At 45.1% G+C, this 11,987-nt stretch overlaps 1 protein-coding gene across 1 annotated transcript; it reads left to right on the forward strand.

Annotated features, from left to right (window-relative positions):
• The first annotated feature begins 749 nt into the window (after positions 1-749).
• On the forward strand, positions 750-11,748 carry Dynlrb2 (dynein light chain roadblock-type 2). Its single transcript, XM_042054210.1, has 4 exons — positions 750-793; positions 2,920-3,050; positions 10,408-10,575; positions 11,705-11,748. The coding sequence occupies exons 1-4, from the start codon at positions 750-752 to the stop codon at positions 11,746-11,748; spliced, it is 387 nt and encodes a 128-aa protein (XP_041910144.1).
• The last annotated feature ends 239 nt before the right edge of the window (positions 11,749-11,987 follow it).

The following is an 11,987-nucleotide window of genomic DNA, read 5'->3' on the forward strand; positions in this document are numbered from 1 at the left end:
GACCCTTTCTCCTAAATTGCTCTTTGTCACAGTATTTTATCGCAGCATCAGAAATGGAACTAGACCATCCTACAACCCTTTCTCGATTGCTTCAGCCCTAGAATCAGATACTCACTGATAAGTGGAACCAGTTAGTTCAGACATGAGCATCCTCGCTGCATGCTAACATATCCATAGTGTATTATGGTTTCCCAAGTAGACAGTACTGTATCTCACGTGGGTATTATGATGCACCCACGTGGGTATCAGATACCTCGCCTCTGGAGGTAGAGTGGTTGCCTGCACTTGCCTGGTTCCAGGGACAAGTGGTTGCCACATCTCCAGAAAACATGGTAAGGGGGAGAAATCAGACCCACGCAAGACACAGGAGTTCCCTTCCCACCGCGACCCCATTGCCTTGAACTATATCTGGAAGGAATTCCCTCTGCCTGCCTTCTAGAACCTTTCGCTAGACTGGGAAGCAGCCTGCTAGAGGCAGTGAGGAAATCCTGCTTCTGAAACTGCCTGAAGGTTGCGCAAGCCCGAAGGTTGCGCAGGCGCAGCCCCACAGCTTTCTGGAAGCCACTTCCTGCCTGGTTTCCTAGCAACGGGGTAAGCGTTGTTGACAACCACAGAAACTGCAGCCCAGGCTTGAGAGTGGAGCTGTCCCATAGGCGCAATGGTAAATCTGGCTGGGTCTATGTCTGGAAGGGCAGGGGTGGGCGACACCATGGGCACAGCTGTCTTGGGAGGGCTTCACTATTTACGGGATGACTGCTGGAAAGGGAGCTATTGAGACAGGGGAGGAGCTGAGGTGAATCTAGGAGCCAGGAAAGTTTGCAAAGAACAGTAGAAACACTGGGACCAGGAGAGAAAGAGAAGGGGAAGGGGGGGGGCAAGAGACAAGGAGGGAAGAAAGTAAAATCAGGAGGGAGGGAGAAAAGGAGGGAGGGAGAGAGGAGGAGGAATGGAGAGAGGAAGAAAAGGAGGAAAGGAGAAAGAAATAGAGGGGGAAGAAGGAGAAGGATGAGGAGGAAGGGAGAAGGAGGGGAAGGGGGAGGAGGAGAAAAAATAAGAATAAAAGAAGGAAGCAAAGGGAAGGAGAGAGAGGGAAGGGGAAAGGAGAAGGGGGAAAGAGGTGGGGCAGTGGGGGCCTCTGGAAGTCAGAAGAGATGCACCCTGGAGGAGAGGGAATGGTAAGGAGGATCAAGGAGTGGAGAGGAGCGATGGAGGGAGGGGGAGGGGAGTCTGTGGCTTTGGGGGAGCTGTAGACAATCTCCTAAAATGGTCAGAATGTTGGTAGTTTGGGGATCTTCTGAGCCAGAAGGGAGATCAAGAGATGCCAAGTTTCAGTGATTCACCCCATGAAAAACATCTCCTTTTCTTTCTTTTGTCCTTCCTTCCTTCTTTCCTTCCTTCCTTCCTTCCTTCCTTCCTTCCTTCCTTCCTTCCTTCCTTTTGCCCAAGGCTGTGTATGGGATAAAACAAGCCCCCGGCACTACCATGTCCTTACTATGACTGTCGCTGATCATGCCTTATTTTCACTTTCAGAGGACACCTCAGGCTCAGGACTCTCGTAACAGTGAAATATAAAACCATGCTTTCTTCCTTGTTTTTACCATTGTTTCTATTTGTGACAGGGAGGCACTTTTAACCTGTGGGAGCAATGAATAGTCTGCTCTACAGATGCAGTTCTTTAAGCTTTGGGCCATGATGTAATTTAAAGAACGTGCTAATTAAATATTAATAGTATTCATAGTGGGGAAAGCCATGCCATTTCCTCAAATTCAGAAAACCCCTGCTCTCGTGAGATGGGAAAGACTCATAAGTGTTCTCTCACATCTACAATGAATGCAAAAGAAAACCGATTTCTGAATGACATAACCTAACGTTCATTTGGGAGATGGTGGGAAAGGAAATAATAGACTAAATTCTCATCAAATGATTTCCAGGCCAAGTAGGGCATGGGAATGCCTGTCTGCAGCCCCAGTGCTCAGGAGGCTGAGGCAGGAGGATTGCTGCAAATTCAAGACCAAACTTGAGCTACATGGTGTCAAACTCTGTCTCAGAGGGAAAACCTCACAAATGAATCTTCACGAGGTTAGAGAGATGGCTTGGTGGCTCAGAACAGTAGATATTCTTACAGAGGACCCAGGTTGAACCCCCAGCACAACGCCGTAGCTCACAACTGTCTGTGACTCTAGGTCTAGGTGATCTGGCACTCTCTCCTGGCCCCCACTGGCACCAGGCATGCACTTGGTGCACAGACGTACATGAAAACATAAAATAATAAAATATATTTTACAAAGAAATGTCAAGACTCTCAATGTGCTGTTGAAAACAAATGGCAGCACAGGGGGCGCAGTGGTTTATGGGTAGTGAGTTCACAAAGGTCAACATAAAACATCTGTGGGGTCCCAGTCATTCACAGCTTAAACCAAGACACAAACCACTGTAGTCAGGAGACCCCAGTATCCCGCCATATGCTGCCTGCAGAGGACGCCCTTTGTAACTAATCACCAGAATGAATCCCTAGTGGAGGCATCAAATGAAACTAAGGTGTATCACCGAGGACAGCTTTTGGACATTCGGAGGGTCCAGTGCTGATCAGTAAATGCTCAAGGCCTGAGACACAAAAAAGAAGTTTTTGTAAGAACAGAAATGGAAGCTACTAAAAGATGAACCTATGGTAGCTTTCTGGGCGATATAAAAACAAGCAAAACAAGCACAGCTTTTCTAGCCAACGAGGACCCTTCTCTGTCTCTATTGGGACTGAAGCCTGTCTGTCTAGGTTCTATGCAAGGGGAGGCTTCTTACACAGTTCCCACGTGAGATGGAACAGCCAGCTCTAAGCACACCTCTTACACAGCCGAGCACATAGCGTCCAGTCCTCAGTTAAAGAAATAGGGGACTGGGTAACTTCCTAGTTGTTCTCTGTAGAGTTGATGTCACCACAGAGGCCTTTCTGGTTAATAGTGGCCCTCATCTCTTGCAGACAGAGGTGGAGGAAACCCTCAAGAGAATCCAGAGCCACAAAGGGGTCATTGGAACGATGGTGGTCAATGCAGAAGGTAACTTCTTGCCACAGACTGTCTGAGCCCGACACACAGATTCTAACTGGGGACTCATGTATTGTGTCAAGAGTGCAGACACTTAGAGTCTGAACTGAAATCATGTCTTGTCTGTTCCAACCCTAGCAGTAATTAATCAGACACCTATCAATACTTAATACATACCAATCATCCATCTAAGAGACTTTGCCTACAATGCCTAAGTATTCCTAAGAAATGCTACATGGTGTCTTCTTTAGAAACTCTGGTCATTCACATCCCTTCAGGAGGGCCGGCAAAGCTCTCTTATTGAAGAGAGGGAAAATTATGTGATCGGCAGTTTGTTTTCAGCTTAATGTTATAAAGGCTACAGGACAGAGCTTCAATCTTCGTTTAAAATTAAATTTTTCTTTTATCATATTAGGTTAAAAAAAGTTTACAATTCAATTTATTTATTTTAATAATGATTTTAATTTATTGTTTGGAAATTTCATGCAAGTATCTTTCACATGAGTAGATCATGCATCTTAGTCATCCCTCTTCCCCACTGCCCCCGCCAGGTCTCACCAGGATCCTCGAACAAAGAATCATTTCATCGCATTTCTGCAATAGTCTTGTAAATAGCGGGCAGGAAGGAATAATGCATTCCCAGCTAGGAAATGTGGACACTCGCCTGGGACTCATTGTCTCTGAGCCATTCACAACAAGAATCCGCATAGCGAGCCTGCTCAGTGGTGGCTCAGTGGGCAAAGGTGCTTGCGGGCGAGCCTGGAGATCTGAGATCTCAGATCTGGAGATCTGAGTTCTATCACCAGCACCCACGTGGTGGAAAGAAATGAGTGACTCCAACAACTTTTCCTCTGACTTCCACAAATGCACAGGTGCAGGTGTGCCCGCCACCCCCCCCACGCAAGTACCCACCCCCCACCAAAAAATAAGCATGTTCCCTGGCTCATGGCTCTATGTTCTGCCTCTTAAAGGTCCCTGCTTGCCCCACTGCCAATTCTGGCATTTGTAAGAGTGAGAGGTGCCAACATTGCTCCAGAGAATTCTTTGAAATAAGAGTAGTCTCGTCTAATAATCCGCAGTGGGTACAACCATAGAATTGGCTGATCCCCAGCTCAGTGTTCTGGTGTAAGCCGGCAGTAAATGCTATTGTGCAATCACCAGCTAAAAGACTTGAAATTCTGAACTCTGGTTCCTTGTCATTAAGGATGGGACACATCCTGAGTTCCTGGTGGTTGCGGCAGCTAGATGAGAAGACTATCAAGGGCCCAGTTTAATTGCCCACCATTAATAGAATTCTAATTAAAGAATTTTTGAGAACTTTTATTTAGTTGAGATTTGCAGAGTAACATTTGGTTTGTTGGATAAAATAAAAAAATAACTCTGCCAAATGCATGTAGTGATAAATTCATTGAGCCTGGGGAATGAGGAAGAAGGAGTTAGGATTGTCTGTACAAGAAGTGAAAAGCTGGGCCATCTATTTCCAGGAAGTGGTCAACTCTTGATGTGGCTCTGGTCAAACCAATTCTGCTTCCAAGTATCTGCTACAGGGTCTCCCACCCCAACTTGCACGAGCTACCTGTGTGATTTAGCAGAGATGCCTTGCTAGTTTGCTTTGGCTGTGGCCACAAACACCACACACGTACTCATTGTCTTTGAAGAGCAGAAATGGGTGCTGGGGCAATGGATCACTCAGTGAAGTGCTCGCTGAACAAGCATGAGGACCTGAGTTCGAATCCCCAGCACCCATGTGAAAAGGTAGAGCAAGAGCTGTGCTCCTGGAACACCAGTATTTGGGGAAGAGGAGACAAGGGTATCCCCACGGCTCCCTGGCCAGGCAGCCTAATAAATCAGTAAGTTCCAAGTTCTCTGAGAGACCCTGTTCCAGTACAACTAAGGTAAATGGATGAGAAAGACCCCCAATGTCAGCATCTGACCTGCACTGCACCCATGTACACACACACACACACACACACACACACACACGCACACACGCATACGCGTGCCTATCCACTACACACACACACAAAAAAAAAATCAGCGAAAATTGTTATATCTATACTTGGAAGGTTGAACTTGAAGCTAGCATGCCCCTGGGTCATGGTCTTACTGTATGACTGGACCAGCTTCCTGACTTCTTGCTAGTTTGTAGTGGTGGTCAACCATCAATGTTGCTTAGCCTACAGACAGGTTTCCCTAGTCTATAGCTATGATGGCCTACCCTAATTCAGTATGGCTTCATTTTTTTCCTCCCTTTTAAAAAAAAATTGTATTTGTTAAAAAAAGAAAACAATCTTTTTTCATTTTACATACCAATCCTAGTTCCCATTCCCTCCCCTCCTCCTATTCCCTCCACCTTCTCCCCATTCTACCCCCCATTCACTCCCCAGAGAGTGCAAGGCACATTGCTCCAAGGAAGGACCAAGGCCCTCCCCACTATATCCAGGTTGAGCAAGGTATCCATCCAAAGAGAATGGGGTTCCAAAAAGTCAGTACAAGCAGCAGGGATGAATCCTGGTGCCACTGCCAGTGGTCCCGCAGTCTGCCCCAGCCAGTATGACATAATTTTAACCAATTGCATCTATGGGGAAGCTCTTTCCAAACAAGGCTGTCTTCTGAAGTGTCGGGTGGACTTATGTTTGGGAGAACATTTCATCCTGGTACAGGCGCAGGCTCCCGTGGCACCCAGGCCAATGCTTCTAAGGTGTTTCACTGGAATGCCCTAATCTAAAGAGCCCAGTACTGGTGAGGCACATCAGATGCCAGAAGAATACCACACCAAAGTGTGGTGGAGAAAAGATTTGGATCCAAGAACAAAAGGGAATGAAGCAACAGGAAGCCTTTTGGGATCCTTTAAACAGCCAGGTGCATATGCATATTTCAAGTAAACACTGGGGGGCTGGGGATGTGGCTCAGTTGGTAGAGGGCCTGCCTAACCAACATAAAGCCTTGGGTTTTACTGAAGAAATAGGACTTGGTGGGAAAGGCCTATGATCCCAGAAGTGGGGCAGTGAAGGAGTTCAAGGTCACCCTCAGTCAGTTTGAGGCCAATCTAAGCTTTGTGGCCCGCTATCTCAAATATATGTATTTGAAAGGTTCAGATTCTCCCAAGTAGTGGAAGTAGAAGTAAGGTTTGCTTTCCTGCACGTCTCAGGGAAGGTTTCTCTCAATTTCTTGATGAAAGCAACAAAAATGTTATTTTTAATACCACCTGCTTTCCCCTAACTCCCAGTAGAATAATATCGTGTCAGGAATCAGGGCACTTGCAAAGGTTGCGGAAACTTGATTTTTACCTGACGTCAAATTAACCTGTTCCCCAGCTTACTTTTGTGGCCAGGTGGTTAATGACCAGAGCGTGCCAGGGCTGTTTCCTAATGGCGTATGGTATAAGCCACGTGACCTGAATGTAACAAAACAATCTTCACAGCCTTCTCAAGTGTTGCTGGAGGCCCCCAGTTCAGCTTCACAGCCTTCAGACGTCCTGGGCATTTAGTACTAAAGGCAGGTCCCCAGGACACTATCGCCACTCTCTTGTTCCGCCAGTGGTTGTGGCCAACGCAAGACTCATAGACGATGTGTTAATATCGTTTGTCAGTTTGCCTGGTCCACTTTCTTTATCCATTTAGATGCCATCACATGCCAGGTTGTGTAGTGAGCCTTTGCCTTGTTCCTAAGACACAGGTTTCCCACTCAAGACAAGAAAGACGACGCAATTGCTGTGTCTGAGTGGCCTAGGTTTTGACGACAGTGGCTCCTTTATTCATTTTAGTTTCCCGTTTATAAGAACACTCATCATAAGACCAATACGCAAACATCTACCTCCCAAGTACGCACAGTTCTCATATAGTCTTTTATGGATAAGCCCAGTTTCTATAGGCTTTTGACTTTAAATATTCTTGACACGTCCAATAATTCATCATTTGAATATCATTAGATTTTATCAGCCATTCAGCCGGTTGGCTCCTTTGCTTCTGAAATACAATCGACCCGCCAAAGCACAAATGCGCAGCTGCAGATGGCAAGCTGAAATAATGACTCCCAGCTTCTCGGGATCACAGGCAGTCGTATTTCAGAGCGCTGCCATAAATCCAACAATATCAAATTTTAAAATGTTCATATGTTTTGTTCAGGGAGCTCCATTTTGGAAATGTCTCCTACCCAAACAGATAAATGTGCAATGATATGTTATGCAGCCTTGTTGACAGAAGTCATAGATTGAGAACAGTCTAAATGCCTGTCAGGAGGTAAGCTACATATTGCAAAGCAGACATTCGATTGCCTGTTAAATAGTTTAGCCTTATGTGTCCTACCAAAAATTTCCTGAAGGTATTAAGTGAAAATATCAGAGTATTTCTAAATATTCTATTTCTAAAATAGAAACTATACACACAAATACATATTCTTGAAGAATGGTGGTGAATTGCTCGTCATTATCTGAAAAACTAGACTACAAAGCAGTAGTCAGTACTTCCTAATTGTTTACACAGTCAGGTACATGTATACGCTCAAATATGAGAAAGACAGAGGGCGAGGTGAAGGATATAGCCCAACTGGTAGAGGGCTCACTTCACAAACGTGAAGTTATGAATTCTGATCTCCAGTACCACAGAAAGAGATGGGGGGGGGAGGAAGGGAGGGAGGAAAACAGAGAAAGGGGAGGGAGGGAGGAAGGCAGGAAGGGAGGGAAGGAGGGAGGGAGAGAGGGAGGGAGGGAGGGAGGGAGGGAGGGAGGGGAGGGAGAGAGGGAGGGAGGGAGGGAGGGATTTTCGTTCTCAGTATTGCTACCTTCCTTTCTTTCCTTCTTCTTCCTTCCTTCCCTTCCTTCATTCCCTTCCTCCTTCACTTCCTTCCTTCCGTCCTTTCTTTTTTCTTCCTAGCCTAGGCATAGATTATAGTAATCATGTGAGTGATAAATCAAGGCGATTCTCAACCACCTTTAGTGTTTTTCTAGATGGGGTTGGAGGAAACTAGGACATATGAGTGCTTCTCAGATAGGAGGTGGCTGAGGCTGGAGAGATGAATCAATCAGTAAAGAGCTCACCCTAAAAGCACAAGGACCTGAGTACTATTCCCAGTGGGTGAGGTGGTGACCATTTATAATCCTGGCACCAGAGATGCAGACAGGAGGATTGCTGGGTTCACTGGTCAGCTGCAGCTGATAGACCCTAACTGGCGAGTTCCAGGCCAGCGAAATACTCGGTCCCACAGGAGAAATACAACATTCCTGAAGATAACACCTAACACCTGTGGTTGGCCTTTGGCCTACACATGCGCGCATACAACACACATACACACACACACACACACACACACACACACACACACCAAAGCAAGTGACTGAACTTTATGTCACGTACAGAAATTATTTTTGGCTTTGTTTCTATGAAAGAGCTGGCCTCAAACTCACAGCCATTTTCCTATCTGGGTCTCTAAAGCACTGGTGTTAAAGGCATTCACTCCTACACCCAACCTAAAACTTACTTCTTAATAAATTCATTTTAACTGGTACAAAGCAAGAACTCACTAAATACTTCCCGACTGGTTGTTTTTGGGGGACCGGGGGCCGGGGGCAAAAGCCAGGGCCTTGCATTTGTTGAGCGAGCACTTTGTCATTTAGCTAAATCCCCAACGCTGACTTCTTGGTTGTCTGTTTTCAAGTGTCTGAGAGTGAAAACATCCTGCTTCCTTCCTCAGTTTGCATGTGTTCTTCAGAGAGCTGGCGTCTTTTATTTATTGGCCTGGATTATGGACAGACAGCTTTAGCAGCCCAAGCCTTGCCATCTACACTTTGAAGAGTTTATTCTGCTTCTATTTCTTATCCTGACACTGAGCAATTCAGACGTCAGTGGTTGTCAGTGTTTAAGATATGAAACAAAACTGTCTGTCCAAAAGCATCTCTAGAAGTTGGGTGCCTGCAATCCCACTGCTTCCCGCTGGCTACAGAGCCATGATTTGTGACTTCTTGGCTATGAAAGACAACAGATTTCCCTTGGGAAGAAAGTGGCCAAGACATAATATTATGGAAATGAATGGTTTTATATGATACCTCATCTACAGAATAGGTCACGCTGTGAATACTGGACAACCTTTTGGTACTGTTCTGGAGACAGTGTTATCGCAAAAGGAAGTTTCGTCGGTTTCAAAGTCAAAACTGACAGTCTCCCACAGTTTCATGAAGACATGATAAAATTCTAAGATAGTAATCATTTGATGTTGCAAAATGCTCCTTTTGGGCGTTAGTTTCTGGAGCTATGTTTTGTGAAGGAAAATCTAAGAGCTGCTTTGGACTTTTGTTGACTGGCCTTTTTACAGATGCTTAAGAGATTTGACAGTGATCCCAGACAGACTCTTGTTATGTGTCCCCTTGAAGTGAGGGTACACTTCAAAATATTTATTCCTGTCTTCTCAATAGAAAGGTTATCTCTGATCAGATATAATGTGGATGGAACACCTAACTTGGTGCCTGCTGCATAATACACACTGGGTGCTGGGTGGGCCAACTGGGGCTCTGTAGCTTTGGACTGAATTGACTCAGACTTGCAAATTTGTCTGGCTAGAATTTTTTAATTAAATCAGTAGATTTAATCTGTTTTAATCTCATATAATACACCACCAGAGTGAACAAGAGGCCAAATTTAATAATGCTTCAGTAGAAAATAAGCACAAACCAGGGACACTCACCCAGAAAAGTCAGTCTCCTTGTTACCATAATTTTCTAACCTAAAATTTGCTTGCAAAGCACTGTGGGAAGAGTTAGAAATTTGCAATTCTCCGGCTAAATAGACTCCCTGGCTTAGGTAGTGCTGGCCCTTTGTGTCTCTTGTTTCAGAGAAGCAGACAAAATGCCACATTATAAACCACATATTTCATAAGTGGGATGCCTTGATAGTGCATATATATATGCAATTAGAATTAAATCATATATATTTATACACATGATTAAGATTAAAATAACCAATTAACAGCTTCCAGATGATTTATACACAAAATATTCACTATTAAAAATGTATGCCACCAAATGAACAAACAATATATTGATCCCATTACAACATATCCATAAAATAAAAGCAGGCAGAGATGAACAGTAATGGGAATAACATTATTAGCAAGGGAAGCTCGTGGGTTCTGACTTCAATCCTGAGAAAGCCACAGTCAAACTTGTAAACAGCTCTTGACTCATCTCTATTTAAAACTCTAAATGGAGACAAAAAGGTAGTAAAACAGACAGCTAAAATTGGTGCCAGCTAGTAATACCGCCCCCCCATCAGCTTTTCTCCATCTGTAAGGATAAGTGATCTCCAGTAGATTTTACAATGTATGTATCTCCCTTACAATCCGGAGAAATGTAACTCCAAATTACATCTCATCACAGGCATTCCAATCCGAACTACCCTGGACAACTCGACAACGGTCCAATACGCGGGTCTTCTCCACCAGCTGACCATGAAGGCCAAGAGCACGGTCCGGGACATTGACCCCCAGAACGATCTGACTTTCCTCAGGATCAGATCAAAGAAACACGAAATCATGGTAGCCCCAGGTAACTGGACATGCCGATTCCATTCTTCAGATGCTTTTCCACTTTACTGGTTTAAACCTTGCTTCGAAGACTGAGGGATTATAGAGCCTTGGCGAGGGTACAGATTGCAATATTGCAAGGGGAGACAGCAAGCTCTTTCATTACAGAAACAAAGATGTTCCATTCTGAAGAGCCAAACTCAAATATTGTATGAAATTAGCGAATAATTTAGTCGTTGCACAAGCTGAACCTCACAAAATTTACACTTCCTATTTATCAAAATAACCAGTGCATGGACTAGGACATCGCTGGAGACGGGCTTGGGGACTCCCCGCTCTCATCTGCTTTTCAGTTGGCTCTGCTTTCTGAGGGTGGTTGGAAAACGCTCTCTTAGCTGCCTGCTCTGGCCCCCTCAGCTGCTATGCCTCAACTGTCATTGAGAAGAGAGAGAGGGAAAAGATTCAGGATGACTCCAAGAGACCAGAGGTCGCTGGGAGTGGGCGTGGAAAGGGGCGGGGACCAAAAGAATAACAATGGCCTCTCCTTTAGTTTTTATTTTTTAAAGCATGTGTGTGTGTGCGCGCGCGCGCGCTCGCACGCGTGTGCGCTTGCCAGTGTGCACGCATGTTATTTAAAAACGGGTACATAAATGGCAGAATAGCACACAGACTCTCAGAATAGTGGCAGAAGTGACCCATCTGGGAATAAAGGAAGAGGTGCATCCGAGGCGAGTTGCGTGTTGCCTCCCTGTGAGGTGCGTGTGACCAGCTGGTCAACTGGAAGCCATGGCCACAGAGTCACTTCCTTGAAGGAATTACGTTCACCGAGTTTCTGAGTAATTGTGTTATGGCCACAAACCTAGCATCTAGCACAGGAGCACATCAGAAAAGTAGATAAAGTTTTATCTACTGCTGCACACAAATACCACCTGTAGGATATTTATTAAAATTAGCCATGCCGGGAACAGCAAATAAGTGAAATTATTAAGGCGGGACCAAATCTGTGTGCTTTCAACTCTTCCAGAGCGCCATGGTAATTGTGATGTGCAGCCATTGTCCCCACAGTGTCCTTGCGGTGTTCGGAAGAGAGCAGGCTAGCTGAAATGTTCATGGGTTAGATGCAAATTAACTTGATTTGTGTTTCTCCCTAGATAAGGAGTATCTTCTGATTGTCATCCAGAACCCGTGTGAGTAGACCTGCTGCAGCCCACTTGGTCCTCATGATGACACCTGGAAGCCCTTCATTTCTCCAGTCTGTAAAATTGACGCTAACTGAGTCTGGAGACATGCTCTCCTGTTTTGAAAATGAAACGCTACATGTCTCCCTTAGTCCCTTTTGACCATACTGTGGTCTTGTGCTTTTGCTGTATAATAAACAATTCTGTCATTTATGACCCTGCTTTTAAATAACACACACACACACACACACACACA

Source organism: Arvicola amphibius, chromosome 15 (assembly GCF_903992535.2).
Source record: "Arvicola amphibius chromosome 15, mArvAmp1.2, whole genome shotgun sequence".
Lineage (NCBI taxonomy): Eukaryota > Metazoa > Chordata > Mammalia > Rodentia > Cricetidae > Arvicola > Arvicola amphibius.